The sequence below is a fragment of the Nelumbo nucifera genome, chromosome 3, assembly GCF_055504915.1.
Source record: "Nelumbo nucifera cultivar China Antique chromosome 3, China Antique-T2T, whole genome shotgun sequence".
NCBI classification, from domain to species: domain Eukaryota; kingdom Viridiplantae; phylum Streptophyta; class Magnoliopsida; order Proteales; family Nelumbonaceae; genus Nelumbo; species Nelumbo nucifera.
In genome coordinates, this window is record NC_142651.1 from 85924606 (window position 1) to 85943284 (window position 18679).

Here is an 18679-nt window from a genome sequence, read left to right on the forward strand (position 1 = left end):
TGAATTAGTTGTGTTTGTATTCAATACAGGAAAGCAGGCTTGAAAAAATAATGAAAAAAATTTAGGATCTAGGCTTTATGTTTTTCGATACAGGCAATGTAAACCGTAAAGCTGTTTTAGCAGTCGAAGAAAACCGTTGCTAAAGGTTTTTAGCTATAGATTGTTGCTCTTCTGCTATTGGCTATAGGTAAATTTTTCTAACTACGGCCAGTTAATATCCGTAGCTATAGATTGATGCTTTTTGCTACGGACAACTTGGATCCATAGCTATAAATCCATAGTTTAAGTTACGGAGGTTAGGCTTTAGCTATGGGCATAAACCGTAGCTATAGGTTAGTTGTAGCTATGGATACGTTCAGTCGTAGCTATTGCCTATAGCCACCGCGACTGTAGCTACCATTTCTTGACCGTAGCCAATCCGTAGTTATAGACCTAGCTATGGTTTTTTGCATTTGTAGCTACGGTTTTGTCCGTAGCTATAAGCGTATTTTCTTGTAGTGGTTTCATTCTCTAGTGATGGGTCATTAGAAATCAAACCAAAGAGCAACCAAAGCCCAAGTTTGTTTATTGTTCTTCTATGGCAAATAGAAGTGCAACATATTCACTTTTAAGCCCATGTCATTGTGTTAGCCCACTTTTGAGGTTTTAAATGAAATGGAATTGATCTTAATGGACCACCTGGCCTATCTACTACTGATAATTAGGTAATTCACACTTAAAAGAGCTAGCAAGGACAGATAATATGATAAACTATTGATGACTACAGTCCAATTTTAACAAACTTCCAAGGATAAAGAAGAATATAAATAGTTACCAATATTTACAGTTGGATGTACCCAAAAGATAAAAGAATAAATGTAGTTTGCTTGGATTCATCTGGGGTTCCTTGAGCATCAAAATATGTTAGTTCATTAGAAACACTTGTCTCCCCGCTTCTTTATGTAATGCTAATCTAGTTCTGGGGACTAGCTCTTTAATGTTCCTTGCAAGATCATTCAACTTAAAGAATGATCTATTTTTATTTGCAATAGAAAATAGAAAATGACAAGATGACCTCCTGTACATAAAGACCCCATTGATTTGGCTTGCTTAGCACCACCTTTAATCTTCCACTGATTTGGATTATAATTTAATACTGTTTGGTTCTCTTTTTTATGAAAAAAGGATTAATATTATTCTTTGAATGAACTACTCAATAAGTTCACCTATAACTTATGTTCTTTCTCCAACATAACACAACAAAAACATGAAACACCCTAGTTCTAACAACAAAACCAAAGAATCACTCCTGTAATTAGTTGTACTTCAACTTATATATAAGCTCTTAATCCAACAAGAAAATAGGCTTCCCCAGTCATCCTAGAACATGATTATTTGTGATTCTGCTATTTTGAATGTCTGGATCAAATAAAAAAGACATGAAAAAGATGATTTCCAAAGAATAAGCATACATGACTGGGAGCTTTGGTTCTCAAAATGCTCTCCTTCATATAGGAGACCAAATGATGCACTCCCCATTCAACTTGTGCTGCTCCGGTACGAACCTCCAGCCTTAACACATTTGATTTTAAGAGGTTGTGGGCAGACTACAGAGAGGATAACCAAGACCTTGGAATCCGTGCTTAACTGCTTGTAAACTTGAGCAAAAAACCTTTGTCCACTACAGCTTTAACAACTCCATGATTATTTCATCAGATTCTTTTTTTCTTCTTCTTTCTTTTTGCCCCAAATTAGATCATTTAGTTCTACTTTCCCTCATTTTGAAGCATTGTTAGATTCCCACTAATTTACTTATTATTAATTTTACCATTTCAAATTCTTTTTACTCATCCACTTCAATCTCTGTTACATTCATTTTTTGGAGATCTTGTTTCTTAGTCATACAACACTCTACTACATTCATGTTTGAAATTATGATATATATTAATTCAAAAATCTAATTTTCATTGTATTTTGTTTTTCAGGTTGAATGCATTTATAAGGAATAACAACATACATGGATAAAGAGATTTAAGATCAATATTTTTTTAATTTTGTTGTGGGTTATTATATGTAACATGGCAAATTGCCACATTTGAAACATTTTTTACTTGTTGATGTATCGAGGTTATATTACCATGTATTTTTAGTTTTTAATTACATGTTAGCTTTTTGTAGAAATTTATCTATATATTTGATGTGATGTGAAAATAAAATAGGTGATTTCTCATGTATGTCGCAAGTTTGAAAAGTAGAAAACTTGTAGTGGTAGAAAAGTCGTAATTATAAATAACTAAATTTGAATTTAGTGACAAAATAAAATTGTCACTATAACCTTTTTTTCTTGTAGTGTATTTTATTTGGAATATAGCCACAATTTTTCTATAAATTGAAACAATTAGCTATGGTTTTCCAAGAAATTGTGGGCATATATTGCATCTTTTAGCCACTGTTTGTCAAAACAACCGTAGCTATAGGTTAGAGTATTTATCGCTGGTTTTAGTAAAAAACAGTGGTTATAGGTTCGTACATTTAGCTTTGGTTTTGTACCAAACCATAGCTATAAGTAGAAGAACTATAGTTACGGTTTTATAAAAATCCGTGGTTATAGATTTGGGTATATAACTACAGACAATTTAAAAACCGTAGCTATATGCATCTTTTAGCTACGGTTCAGCTCGTGGCTAAAGGTTCATATGGTTTGTGTCCGCCCTTTAGCTATGGATAGATTCCGTAGCTATAGATGGGTTATAGCCACAGATTAATTGTTCCGTATCTGTAGGCTATAGCCACGCAAACATAGGCTACGGTTTTCTATCTGTAGCTAAACCATAGCTATAGGTCTATAGCTACGGTTTTTTGACCTTTAGCCACGGTTTTGTCCGTAGCTAAAGGTCATATTTATTGTAGTGTCTGTTTTCAGCATGGGTACCCATTATAGGAAGTCCACGTCATTGCCACATCACGTCCTCGTTGCAACCAATGAGCTGCAGCCTGAGAAAATGCCAAATTCAACGTTGCTCCAAACCGCACCTCGATTTTGAAGGCATAACTTGGAGTACCGTTTTTTATAAAAAATGGTTCCAAACAAGTAGACATTTCTTGGAGGACCGTTTTTTCCGATGTAACACTAATGTATCACCATTTTATAGAGAAACGACATCGATGCCAAACAGACACAAACATATTCTAGGAAAATGAGGCACAATTGGCTGAAGGTCTGAAACTGTGACAGCAAGATTGATAGAAATAGGACTGCCAATTTGATTTTTGATATAGGGGATAGGGGATATTTAATGGAAAACCTATTTTCTTAATTGGTTTTACAGTTTTCATTCCTCCCAAGAATTCTAATTTATTCATTTGAGAATGCCTGCTGTTTGGGTTGACAAGGACCATTATTTTAAAAAACTCTAGCTTTTTATTTAGGAAGCTCAAATTAATTCATTTTCATGGTTCAAGTTCCAAGTGTACTTTTTTGACTTAGATCGTGCATGTGGGAGCTAGTTTTATAAATGTCTATATAAGATTCTGCTTGGGGCACTTAGGCAGTTGGGCCCACACCAACACAGACCTTATCCTTAAAGTTATGGCCTTCAGCACAAGGCCCAGCTCAACCCAAACCTGATCTTAGAGTCCAACCCTACATAAGTCCGGATCTCCTGCCCACTAGAACTCTGCCCGTGGGGAATATTTCATCCTCCTAATTATACACGGGAAGATGTTTTTAATACATGGAGGTAGTGTGTTGTAGGTAAACGTGGATAGAGTTTTTGTGGGTAAAAGATCCAAAGTCATTTTAACTCGGGCACGTCTTAGGTTGGGCCATGCCTGATTAGATTGGTTCATTTTCTTTTTATTTTTTTCAGCAAATGTATAAAGCATGTGTCCCATGACTCCCATTCCTATTAGGTTCTTTTTATATTTGCCCTAGAGAGCTATTCACAATGACCTCACAGTACATCCCACCATGCATTTGGAGCATCTCCCCATGAATAACAAGACATAAGTATGGGAGATGTTCCTGATGTGCAGCTGAGACGTATTGTGAGGTCGGTATGAGGAGCATTCTGTGAGGAGCATATCCGTACTGTACGAAAATAGCTACTCCAATTATTCTCTCTCTTATTTATCAGCTCATAATTTACAAAAGTATTATACACTTAAGAAGTGATCTGTTGCAAGTTGAAGGGCCAGAAGCACTAGAGGCAGACCAGAAAGGAAATGAGTTGAAATAGTAATAAGGGTCCATTTGGTTCATGGACAAGATTGGAATCGGAATCGGAATCAGATTCCATTTACTTTATTAATATTTAATTAATCTATAATTATTATTTTATTAGTATTTAATAATTAATATCTTAGTATTTATCATTAATTTATGAATGTTTTATTAATATATTATTATCTTCTTATTAACATATTATTATTTTTATTATCATTATCTTATTATTAATTTAATAATATTAGGCTTTGGGGATTTTGTTAGGAATTATTTACTTCTTAATTGATTATGGAATGTGAATCCCATTCCCTATGGGGAGCTTAGAATTGCCATTCTCCCATATAGGCAAGGTTCAAAATTTCGATATGATATGCCCCATATCATATCAGGCACTTCACGATTCACCTACTTTAAAAATATAGTTAAAAATAGGCCAAAAAAACAAATTTTGAAAAAGAAACTAAAAAAATATAAAATCGTACCATCTTAAATACTGATACGCCCCTACCGATACACAAGAGTGTATTGATATTTTGAACATTGCATTTAGGAGAATCCCATTCTACTAAGAAAAGGAATTGAAATCCTATTCCAACCAAACAAACAGTTTGATCCAATTCCAAACACGTATTCCAGGGAACCAAACAGACTTTAAGTAACAATGGATTTGGAATTAAACCGAACAAAATGATTAAACAACATTCATGTAGACAACCCCCTATAGTTGGAAATGTCTGATGATGATGCCTTTACTAACCCATATTACTAACACATGTCTTAAAATTATATTGCTAAATAACACTTAATAATTCTATTAATGTACCTTGTACAAAAGGTTGTTCTCTTGCTAAGATACTCTTATTAACTAAGCAAAATGCTCAAACCCAAGTCTGATAAAAACAAAAACATGAGATAATCTAATGCCCTAGAGACAGACTGGCCCATGTGCAGATTCCATGTTATTTGACAACATAAATTACATCTTATTAAAATAAAGAAAAATGCACCTGTAACATGAAAGATACAGCTGTTATTAGATGAAGATGATGAGATGTAAAGGGAAGTGAACAATTGGTGATGATGAAGCAATATATGCTGTGAAGTCATTGAGTGGACAAAGAATAATTGTTGATGCATGAGCTGCGCTGTGTATAGCAAAGGATAATATACTAAAAGGATAATTTATTCAGCCCCTTGTTTTGGGTGTACAGCCTAGTTAATATTTAACCCTATGAGACAATTATAAAATAGAATAATAGATTAAAATAATACATGAAAATCATAATAATAGATTACAATATTAGAATGGTCCATCAGGTTTCATTAAGCTATATATTTGTACTTATATGCAGTATTGTGAATTGCGCTTTGCTATCACCTATATGCACCATCACATGGCTGAGAATTTGATCAATAGTGATGCATGTAAGCTTGTATTATAAAAGAGGTAAAACAGTTAAAAAAAAAATTGGTAATTTAGAAAAGGAAAGTAGATGGTGACCGCGTGCATAATTTAAAGATGCTTATGAACAGAACATAATGGTTAAATAGTATGCATATAACCCACTACTAAGAATGTTAATGGATCGGTTTTATATTGGACTCCATCCAGTTTAAAGTTAATTTGAATAGATTGGACGGACCAATAAGATATATTAGATTAGATTAATCCAATCCAAAATATTTATTAAATTGGATTGAATTTGGTTTGGGTTGAAATCAATCTAAGTCCAAATGAATTTGAACAGATTGAATGGTCCAGACATTGAATTGGACCGGTCCGAATTAATCCAAAACATTTATTGAATTGGATTGAACCACCTGGTCCATTTATAATGGACTAACAATGGACTGGATTGGATTGGACCAAATCCAGTCCAATTGACACCCCTACCCGGTACATATAGTTTCGATAAGATTTATATGATGACAACGATAACAATGATGATTTTGGATTAGAACCTAGAAATTGTTGCCAGCCAAATGTCAATAAAAGATTCGATATTTTAGAAAATGACTGAGTTCGGACTGCAGCCATAATTTAGCAATGGATATGACACTGAATAAAACATAATGACTAAACAATATTCATATAATTGATCTTATATGCTATTTTTTTAATAAAGTAGTATATAATTTGGATCAAGGTTCAAAGTATTGATAGATTTCACATATTGATAGTCTTAATTCATTAAAAATCTTATCTGTATTTATTTATTTATTTTATTATTTATTCTATTTTTTGGTTTAGGAATCATGTAACCGACCCATATAGTTTGGACAAAGGCTTAAGTGATATTGACTTTGGATTATGATCCACGGAAATAGTGGGCCAGTCAGGTACTAATAAAAAATTTGACAATTTAGAAAAGGACTGGGCATAGGACCACAACCATAAATTAATATTGGACATGAATGTGGTACTAAACCTTTTTTTGGTCCATATAGATTGAACCAAAGTTCAAACTATCGATATTTTCGCTATACAAAATGTATACATTGATAGATCCATTCTGATGAGAGGTAATTTGGTCCTCCAATATATTACGACATGTGCAAAATAGTAGAGTGACATATTGTTACCATGTAAGTAGATCCCAAGAGCACTTCGGACACTTTACAATCGTCTTAATGACCTCGGCACTACTCTAGAAGGCTAAAATACAAACAGCCAGGCAAGACCTCAGGTCGGCATAAGAGGTGACCTTCTTCCACCGATTTGACCCTACTCTGGTTAGTGATCTGCTTGACGTGTCGAGTGACCTTCCCCTTAAGCAGGCTATCACCTCCGAATTCCCCAAGATCACGACACCACGTTAAAAGAGCTGGTTATCACCCCAAGATTGGATAAACATTACTCGCTTACGCAGAATCCACCTCTAGGCATAAAACCACCTCCGAACTAAACAGGCTGGAGATTCCAAACGCGTTTCATAAGGTTCGTGGCAACTCACGTATAGAAAGACCTCGCCTCCAACCTCATAAGATATGCATGATTTAGCTCTCACAATTCTCTATTTCTCTTGCTTTCTTACAAACAATTTCCAACTCACTAATTTAAACATCAGAATGCACACCCCAAATCAAGCTACTCGAACACTAATAATCACTTTCTTACAATTCAATCAGGTGATCTACTTAGTCTAACATCCGAACTATCTACGAACAGATAGCACTAAATCGTAGATCGTGCATCATCATAATCTATCATAACTCTTACTTTCATTTATTTATTTATTTTTTGATTCGATAGTTGGTCAGTAGATATGTCGAATCATGTAAAAATGTTTAAAAATTAGAATCAATATCAATTGCAATCAATTAGAAACTTTACCAACTAATAGGACTGGCAATAGTTCATGCTATGTCAATGTAGGGACCGGATATATGGATTAACACAAGCATGATATGATTAATTAATTGTGTCAAAATTTCAAAGATGAACAACACTTGCTTATTACACGAGTGACGCAACACAACCCGTATTATCTGAATTAACACGTTTAATTCTATACATAATGACGCATATAACCTGAATTAATTCTATACTAATCTATTTAAATTTAATAGTAAATAGATCTAAATAGTGAAATAAATATTTAATCATCTATTACTTAATAAAATTAAAAGAAATCAATATCATCTAATGAGGGGTAATTAGGTCATCTAATAATATCACAACACGTAGCCTTGTAGAACAGTGGAGTGACATCTCGGCACCATGTAAGCAAAGCTTAAGAGCATTTCAGACACTTCACAACTACCTCAATGACCTCAGCAGCACTCCGATAGGCCAAACTGTGAACAGCCAGGCAAGACCTCAGGTCGACGTAAGAAGCAACATGTTTCCACCGATCTAACCTGACTCTGATTAGCAACCTGCTTGACGTGTCAAGTGACCTTCTCCTTAAACAGGCTATCAGCTTTGAATTCCTTGGGATCAAAATACCACATCAGAATAGCTGATTATCACCCCGCCTGCTTCAGGCGGGATTGGATTGGATAAATGTTACCTGTTTACGCGGAGTCCACCTCCGAACCAAATGGGCTGGAGATCCCGGACGCGTTTCATGAGGCTCACGACAACTTGCCTATATAAAAGCTCACCTCCAACCTCATAACTACATGCGATTTAGCTCTCGCAATTTTCTAGCTCTCTTGCTTTCTTATAAACTACTAGCTCGCTAACTTAAGCATCGGAATATCCACCCTGATTTAAATTACCCAAACACTCTGATAATCACTTTCTTGCAGCTCAACCAAACGACCTACTAAATCTAACATCCAAACCATCTAATAACAAGGAGCATCAAATCACGCATCGTCATCATCCTTACTTGTCATAATAGTATTTCATGCAAATGTAACAACATAATATAATACTTGAAACTTCACATCATAAATAAATCATTTTAGAGTCAAGTGGGTTAATTTTGTAAATTGACATGTTGAACAATTTGAAATGATTTTAATACAAATATGATGAAAATAAACCCAAATCCATTAATTTCACGTCGTATTCAAGTCATGTCCACATATCACACTAAATATCACCGGCCCTACCGATTAACTTATTTTATCAAATAGATGCTTTGAACCTTGGTTTCTATTTCGACAAGGCTCTTTGGGATGAAAATGACGAGAGCTGTGGAACGGGACCCGTGGAAATAGTGGGCCAACAAGACATCAATTGGAACTTAAACATATGAATTTGTTTGAGCTAGGACGCCCTTTAAGACTAGTCTGGAGAGAGTATAAATATAAATACGTATAGTTCAAATATATACAAAAATAAAATGCTTTGTGGTTAAGGGTTTTTTGGCAGCACCCTACTGTTCGGACTACTTTTAGGTGACCGATGATTTAGAGGCCGAAGTAGAGGATTTTTGTTGGATGAGGACATGGATGCCGAGTTGACTAGGCCGAGCTGGGGGTAGATTGGGTGTCGAGTTAGGTTGATTGCTGAGCTAGGTAGCTTTTCAGAGAAACCTGCAAGGAATCAATGTTAGAGGACCCGGGGTGGCTAACCCGGTGAGATCGCTCCGATGATTAAGTTAGTATTCTCATAGTAGATCGTGAGCTAAAAAATCATAAAGTATGAGAGCTAGAATGTGCTTACTCGCTTCTCTTGTGTCATTGGGGTTGGTGCATTTATATAGGCATTGTTTGGTGTGGGCCTCACGCACCACATCCGAGACTTCTGGGAGGTCGTGCCTAACTAGTACGAGATCCTCGGAGGTAACTACCATGCACGTTGACTATCCTCCGGAACATTCGGTACATGGGCCAACTTCCGAGAAACTTGGGAGCATCGGGATATGCATGCTGAATTTGTCGGCGAGCACATCTCGCAGGTCACCACCTGGTCCCCAATCAGGTCGGTAAGCCCTCGAGGGAAGTCGCTCCTCGCGTCGAGGTCACTTTGTCCGATGACGAGGTGCTACAGGCTGACCTTGGACGAGGTGTTGCAAGCCGACCTAAGTTGTCGAAGTCGCCAAGTCGGGGGTAAAGGCAAGTCGCCAAGTTGGGGTAAAGACGAGCCGCGATCTAGGACTCCAAATCATCACTTAGGTGATGTCTAGGTGTCATCTAGCCGTTCTGAGATGCCATGTGTCACGACGTGACTGGAGGGCCAAATCCACCCTCATCAATTGCCCCCCACTCCCGAGCTGAGGGCAGCTCGACGAAGGGAGTAGGTCATTCCTTTTGGCCCGAAATGATTGTTTGATGAGCTCGTAGTCGTATGCGTTAGTTCAATTTGCTTCTCAGGTCGGAAGAATTCAAGTGTTTGTAGCCTTACGCAAGACCTTGCCGTCTTGATTTTTGAGGCACGAAAGCGGACTCATCCACTCGAGGAGAGGTGAAGCAGGTATTCTGAGGACATCTACCTTATTAGGGATGCAACCACCAAGGGGTTCTGCAATCTGACCTATTACCTCAAGAGCAGAGCTCCTCATGCCGTCCTCAAGAAGAGGTTCTAACCATGTGATTGCTTTATTAGGTCGCTCCACAGAAGTACACTTCGACGTAATGTCACTCGAACTGGTTCTCAAAAGAGCAGCCAATGAATTCAACACGGAGCCTGGAACCAAAGTGAAAAGATAGTCCAAGTTTGCATCCATCATGGTGCTAAGAGAGAACTAGTCTTTCCTTTGTTCTCTTTCTCGTGTTGAGTGCGAACTACTTTTTGTTTCGCCCATGCAAAAGAGGCAAATGGGCCTTATGTGGTGCCGAGGTCTTTTATCACCTCGGCACCTTAGCCCTTAGGCTCTGAGAGCGACTCACAGTCCACTCTCCTTATCCTTGATCTTGCCCATGCTAAAGAGGCGACTAGGTCTCATGTGGTGCCAAGGTCTTTTATGAGCTCGGCACCTTAGCCCTTAGGCTCTGGGAGCGACTCGCGGTCCACTCTCCTTATCCTCGATGCTGCCCATGCCAAAGAGGTGACTGGGTCTCATGTGGTGTTGAGGTCTTTTATAAACTCGGCACCTTAGCCTTTAGGCTCTGGGAGCGACTCACAGTCCACTTTCCTTATCCTCGATGTTGCCCGTGCCAAAGAGGCGAATGGGTCACATGTGGTGCCGAGGTCTTTTATGAGCTTAGCACCTTAGCACTTAGGCTTTGGGAGCGACCCACAGTCCACTCTCCTTATCCTCGACGTTGCCCATGCCGAAGAGGCAATTAGGTCTCATGTGGTGTCGGTCTTTTATGAGTTCGGCACCTTAGCCCTTAGGCTCTGGGAGCGACTCGTAGTCCACTCTCCTTAACATTATTTAGCCGACGTGCGGCCTGACCTTTCCGCCTAAGTGGGTGGTCATTCTGTAGTAACTTCTCATATGGTTGCTTCTATGTCTTCCCATGGGATTATCTTTTTGTATGAGTGCTTGCGAGATCACAACGTACATGTTCTGCTCCCCCTTGTGAGGGTTGTTGATACATAAAGTTGTCATCGCCATGAGTCGGCAGTTCGGGGCCACAGCTACACTGCATCAGCCTCGTAGTGATGCCGGTCATCCACTTCTACAAGAAGCCATTGGGAGCTCAACTTGTGGGGGCAGCACTACTGACTTTATGTCGCTAGCTTGCATGGGAGCCTTGGAAGGCTTGACCTGCAAGGGCGTCCATGCAGTCCATTGGCCGCTAGGTTTTGTGGGAGCCACGAAGTGCTCGACTTGTAGAGGCGACCTTGCGAAACAGGGCTGATAAGGCTTCGTCCTGGCTTATTGCTATTGAGGATGAGTTGAGGTCATTTTGCTTCTATCTACATTGAGCTTCTCCCATGCTCTAATATGGAAATTCATGCTTCATCTCATAGAATTTCCACGCTTTAATCCCGACGGGAACCGCTAATAGTTCTACCACGGGGAGAAGGGGTGTTCACATGCGGTAGCGGTATATTTATCTGGGGCACTGGGAATGCTGGGTTCAGCCTGAATTTGTCTAATTGTCACAGGGGAGTTCTCAAGGTTCATCACAGATGTTCTTGCCCCCCAGTAATAGGTATTCGTTTTGGGTGTTAATTTCTAAAAGGTGAGGTCTTAGCTTTTTAAAGGTGAGAACTTAGCTTCTTGTAGTGTTTCCCACAGACGACGCCAATTGATGAAGGGTTTTTTGGCAGCACCCTATTGTTCGGACTACTTCTAGGTGGTCGATGACTCAGAGGCTGAAGTAGAAGATTTTTGCTAGACCCTATTGTTTTTTGGCAGCACCCTATTGTTTGGTGTGGGCCTCACGCACCGTATCCGAGATTTCTAGGAGGTCGTGCCTAACCAGTCCGAGATCCTCGGAGGTAACTACTATGCACGTTGACCATCCTCCAGAACATTCGGTATGTGGGCCAACTTCCAAAAAGCCTGGGAGTGTTGGGATATGCATGCCGAATTTGTCGGCGAGCACATCTCGCAAGTCACCGCTTGGTCCCCAATCAGGTCGGTAAGCCCTCGAGGGAGGTCGCTCCTTGTGTCGAGGTCACTTTGGTCGGTGACGAGGTTCTACAAGCTAACCCTAGACGAAGTGCTGCAAGCCGACCTAAATTATGGTCAAAGTTGCCAGGTCGGGGGTAAAGGCAGGTTACTAGGTCGGGGTAAAGACGAGCCACGATATGGGACTCCAAATCATCACTTAAGTGGTGTTTAGGTGTCATCTAGTCGTTTTGAGATGCCATGTGTCACGACGTGACTGGAGGGCCAAATCCGCCCTCAACGCTTTGCACTCTACATATTTGTATTTATAGTTTATACTCTTTTCAAATTGAGCCTAAAATTGTGTTTGGTTGCAATACAAAGAAATTTGCACTGATGCAAAACTATGCAGTGTAAATGATTCAAGTGTAAATTCTGACCTATTTTTGTTTTAAATTTTAGCTTATTTTGTTTTTTTTTTGATAAAAAAATTTAGCTTATTTGTTTGATTGCAATGTAAATGAAAGTAAAATAAAATTAAATCTAAAACAAAATTAAATGAGAATTTACAATTTTTTCATTTGCACTCATGCATTTGTACCAGTGGCTAGTGCAAATAAAATTGCAGTGCAACCAAACACAGCCTCAAATCCAAAATGGGTAGTTGTAATGGGTTTTCATCCTTGTGTTGGACGTAAGTATCACGTATGTTCAGATGTACTCTCGGGTGCCAATTAGCATTCAACCCGTATAGTTCAGATGGAATAACATCTCAATCTCATAAATAAATTCCTCAGAGTTTGAATTTCCTACAGTTCTACTACTCGAGCAATCATGATGCACTGCGCTACACGACAGGTTGGACTGGAATCTGTTGAGAATCATGTTTGAGTTTGGTCAAGATTTTGACCAAGCACCAGACTCGTACACCTCCCAAGTTTGTATCCTCTACTTGTTTTACTCGTGACTATCAAATGCCAACTTTCCAAAGAGTCCCAGTCCGATAATGGAATGGAGCTGAGGTCAAAGTCAAACCATCTTCATGGACAGTAAGGTTCCAATCAATGTACACGAAGAAGATCAGAACTATGGATCTCCATCACTGGATCTGGATGAAATGCTACGTCTAGGGATTCGGAAAATCTCAAATTTCAACCATTGGTTGACCTAACTTTTCAATAGATGACCACTCACACCAGTCGGAAGTCTGAAAATAATAATTACTCATTTACTCATTTTCACTTCTTTAATAAGAAAAAAAATAACGTATAAAAAACAAGAAGAACAAAAATAATCACACTGGATCACGTTGTATGCTATTAACGTACATCCCATTTATTTGAAACTCCCGCCACCATAAATCCAATCACAAATACATCTATCCTAGAATAAAGAATCTCTATCGTCCATCAATTATACACAGCACCCCGACAAAAACATCCTGTGATTCTGCACTACCTCCACATTCCACAACAACACCAAATGGTTGAGCAGAAGATCTGTCTCTGAATTCCTCAGACTTTTACAGTTTGTGTCAGCATCTCGATCTACCTGCTGACTGCTGAGCTAGTAGTAGTAGGCGCCACCCTCTCCACCTGGCTTTTATTAATTATTTTTCTTTTTTTTAATCATTTAAAATGACGCTTTGTTCGAAGGAAGGGTAACGTGCGCACCTTCGCGAGAGGTGGACCAGACAATCGTCCTTGGGACAGATGGTGGGGACATACGCGATGTCATCGCAACCGTCCGTTCTGTGCCTCTTGAAATCAAGAATGGACGTGAACATGGCGATGAATAGCACCAGGTGGTTCAGGGCGTAGCGCTGTCCAACGCACTGGTGTGCCCCAGCACCGAACGCCAAGAAGTTTCGCTTGTACATCCTGTCTTCTTGTCTCTCCTCCGAGAACCGGTCCGGGTCGAACCGGTCCGGATCGGTGAAGCCTTGGAACGACGACTCGAAGACGGATGGGAAAACTATCGCTCCCTTCGGGATTGTATAAGATTCCGTCAGCTGGAAATCTTCTCCGGCGATGTGCGGCACAAGCGTCGCGGGGGCTCGGAACCTGACGATTTCTCTGGCCACCGCTTGGGTGTATTTCATCTCCGTCAACTGCTCCGCCGTTATGAGTGTGTCAGATTCCGGAGACCAGATACTAGAAACCTCTGCTCGGACCTTCGCGAGTACATCCGGATGCGAGTCCAAGAGCGTCACAGCCCAGAGCAACGATGACGTCGAAGCGTCCTGCGCGGCGAACAGGAAGTCGAAAATATGCCCGCCAATCTCGACGTCACTGGTATGCCGCGGCGGAGAAGACTCCCCGGCTTCAAACGCAGCATCGATCTCCTTCACGGCCTCTTGCATCCAGAAATCGATCAGACAAGATGGTTCCTTTCCCGATTTCATCTTCGACTTGCTCTGGCCAGCGCACACGGTCAGGCTTTTCACCAGTCGGCTGACGGCGAGCCTCGCTTTCCGGAAGCCGAATCCGGGGAGATCGATGGGCAACTTCATCAGGCCAACATTGAAGAGATTGTAATCCCTTTCAAAATCTTCTCGAGCTTTCTTGGTCATATAAGGTCCGACGAAGACGGTCTGAGAGGTCTCGAGATTCATGTCGCGACAGAGAAGACGAAGCACGATGGGCTTGGACGGGTTACCGGAACAAAGAGACTCCCATTTCTTGAAGTGCTGAAGAATGATCCTCTGCTGCAGAGAGATGTAAGTAGCCAGTGCTCTGGGGGTGAAATTAGGAGCAATCCGACGCCGGAGATCCTTGTGGTCCTGACCCATCATGTAAATAAGGTTGTGCTCGCCGAATAGCTTCTTCCCGAAAGGGTGGCCGATGAGGTGGAAAGCGTCGGGACGTACATTAGCGAAGAGCTGGTGAGAGAGCTCGGTGTTCTGAATGAAGACGATGAAGCGACCAATGATGTAGTTAGCAGAGACGCCCAGACTGGAGGATTTGGCCAGGGCAGCCTGGACGTCCCAGAACTTAACGGGGTTGAGGACCAGTGAGATAGCGCTGCCCACGAATGGCCAGACCAGAAGAGGCCCAGGGAGTGAGCGTTTCTTCTTCAGGTACTTGACCTGCTCCAGCAGAAGTAGAAGCGCAATGAGACTTGTTATGTAGGGCGCCACCGATGTTAACGTGCTCCATATGGAATCCATCACCTGAAGACGAAGAGAAGCTGAAGGCTGAAGCTCCTTTTACTGTTTGGCTATGTATAGATTCGCACCAGAAGCCACGAGAGTTTAGAGAGAGAGAGAGAGAGAAAGAGGTTCTCAGCTCAGCAACGCCAAACAGCAGATGCCTCGACTTCGCATTCGCAGGACTTCCTCCTGCAAGCGGGAAAAAAGGCCAGCAATATGAGGTTGGGCGGAAAAGGTCGATGGGACCCGCAGCCAGCTGGCTGAACTAAGAGATGACGTGGCATCTGGATCAAAGGTTGGTTGAGGACCTTTGGTAACGGTTTTCTTTTCAAATAGGGTAGAAGTAGGATACGTTCTCGTTACGTGTCCACGCTAAGGATCTTCCCGCGTGTTCCATCAAATCAATCTCGACCAGTGGAACAGGCATTGATCTGCTGACACAAAAGCAATCTCGATCATCCAATCAGCGTGACTCACACCAGTTTCGTTACACTAATAAGCCACCTTTGTAACATGTTTTCATTATTTGACAATAAAATTTGTACCATTTGTACATTTAGGAACGAGTAGCGTAGGTAAATCCAGTAACGCAACAAGTATACGATCTTTTCTTTTCAGTTGGTCGACCGTTGTTAAATGGTGGCTTGCACAAAAAACTGCCAAGTAACGTTAGTCGTTAGACGCTGGTGGTTTTGGAATGCAACTTATGTTTCCATTTATGCCCTCGCTTTGACGTCAAATTTTTGATCTTGCATCGGAACTCTCACGTACAGAGAGCACAGAGAGGAGGGAGAGATACGATGCGACCGGTCCGGAATAGTTGATCTGTCGTCTCTGGGCTCTATTTGACTAGACTATTGCAGAGAAGACCGAAGAAAGAAAAGTGACAAACCGACAGAGTAGAGTAGTCGTGTAAGACACGGGATCTAGAGTTCCTGGTCGACCCTAAAAGTCTGGAATCTTCTGTTGCTTTAGGCGGTCTAAAGACTCTGAACTCTGAAGCCGCGATGTCCTAGAAGGCGGCTCCAAAAGCAGTCACGTCTTTCAACTTTGGCCTTTTGTGGCAATTCAATTCTGAGCCGATTTTTTTGGGTGGTGATTAAATCTTCGGCGCAGGCTTTTACACATTAGGCTACTGCCATTAGATTGGTACCATGAAATATATTGTAATGCTAAGCACAAAGATGGTTGGTTACAGATTATTAGATTTGGTTACAAAAGTAATATCTAAGGTATGGTATAATAGCCTAGAGTCAAAAGTTACGGCCATTCTGATATTGTGGGTGAAAAGTTAAAACTGAAAAGTTGCAAATCTAATCCAACTCCTTTCAGGAGAAAATCTGACTTGGCTACCTGGAATCGTCATGGCAGGTCCCAACCGAGAACAGGAGTTCAAATTTCCTGAACTTTCCTATAGTCATTCCTACACTTAAATTCAGCGTCCCTCGTCACGTGCTTTCACGTTTGGAAAGATCTAATGATATATGGCATTGATGATGATCTTTTGAAAATCACTCGGGTAGGGGTGTCAACGGTATTTGAAAATCTGATTTCGAATTTGATATTTAACATAATTGAATTAAATTTGAATAATTCAAATATTTAGTCAGTTGAATTTAGATATCTTATTCTTACTGAATAGTTAATTGGATTTGAATTTGGATATGACCTGATTCCATTCGATAAATATATGAATTTAACCGATTATATAATTCTTATATATAATATATAAAATATTTTATATAATTTATATATAATAATTAAGTTATATAAATAATTTATATATTTATTACTTTATATCAATAATTTTTTTATATATTTATTAATTATCTAAAATAATTAATTAATCGAATCGAATATTCGATTATTTAATCGGATTCATATTCGGATATTAATTTTTAATATCCGTTGAATATCGAATCAAATCCAGATATCGGATTTTTCTAATTGGATTCAAATTCAGATATGCCTGATCCAATTTGGATTCGACCCGTTTACACCCCTAATGCCAGGGTCCCACGTCAATACTAAAGGAATCAACATAGTACTTGGCTAATTTTAGTGATTTTCAAGAATTCAGCCAAAAATCTATTTTTGTTATCACCCCTTTTTAGGGATCACTTTTTTTAGTGATTTCCTAATTTCTAATTGATTATGATTTTTTGAGGATATGGCATGACATTCAACATGGTATTAAATAATAACTTTAATACAAAAATAATCAATTCTTGAGAATCAGTATCAAACAAATTTAAAATCGATTTCTTAAAAATTGGCTTACGTGGCATAAATGATACCAAATAACAAAATTTATCAATTTTTGAAAAAAAAGAAACATTGATTTCAAAAACCACCAATTTTTGAAAAATCAATAAGGAAGAATCATCGGCGATGCCAAACATCACTCTATTATCTATGACAAAATTAGATATACTCTTCACATTGTATGCCTCGCTTTCTACTTATATTTTCACTTAAAATGGGATATACTCTTTACGTTCTGCTGCATTTGAATGCAGTGTAAAAGTAAAAGTACATTGATCAATTTATAGTTATGGACCATTGTAAACCGAAAAGTGTGATTATTAATGTAAATATTTACATTGTTTTTATCGAAGTTGTATTTATATCGGTTAAACTCGATCTGAGTGGAGTTTTACATCGATTTTTTATGTTTAACTACACTCCACCCAAACATCGACAAATACAGATCAAAGTGTTTAATTACACTAGTTTGTATTTACACCGCAAACAAATGCAACCTAAATATGACTAATGAGGGGCAATTTGGCCTTCTAGTGGATATTACACCACGTGGCACCATCATACCGTTGTATAACACCTTAGTGTCATGTAGGTAACGACATGTTTGCACCTAGTCTTGGAAAATAATAGGCACAAAAGGGAACTCGACACTCGAGGAAAATAAATTTCATTACTTGTCAAAAAGAGTGGTTTACATCAGTGCTACAAAAAAATAAAAAGAACAAGAAATATGAAGAATCGAGCTTGGAGGCTTAGAATACATAGCAAATGTATGGGAGGTCTAAGAAATGAGGCAATAAAATCAGTTGTTTTGGGGCTCGTCGTTGCCCCCAAAGCTTGCTACTTCGACACGAACACCATCCCCTACAATGCCTTCAACTTTGTCCTCCTCCTCAAAGTCGGGCTCCTGATCAACCTTGGTCATCATCTTGTTGGTGCATGTCGATCTCTTCAGCTTCCCTAGGTCGAATTTTAGACACACTAAGGCCACAAGCATCCTGTATAACTTGAACCTATGGCAATAGGCACCAGTACCAAACTCTTCCCCGTCATTCTGAAATTCTATGGAATCTTGAAATTCCTAGATTACACAAACCCCAATGGCACAAATGTCTTTGGCGAACTTTGATCTTCTCTCTGCGAGCTCGACTTTTTTTT

General features: G+C 39.5%; 1 protein-coding gene across 1 annotated transcript; it reads right to left on the reverse strand.

Moving 5' to 3' along the window:
* Positions 1–13307: 13307 nt before the first annotated feature.
* On the reverse strand, positions 13308–15781 carry LOC104597733 (cytochrome P450 710A11-like). Its single transcript, XM_010259465.3, has one exon. It carries the CDS (start codon positions 15272–15274, stop codon positions 13730–13732), a length of 1545 nt encoding a protein of 514 aa, XP_010257767.1. The 5' UTR covers positions 15275–15781; the 3' UTR covers positions 13308–13729.
* Positions 15782–18679: the final 2898 nt, after the last annotated feature.

What these genes read in the sequence shown, in the direction of transcription:
- LOC104597733 (XM_010259465.3), bottom strand. Translation starts at nt 15,274, where the DNA reads ATGGATTCCATATGGAGCACGTTAACATCGGTGGCGCCCTACATAACA.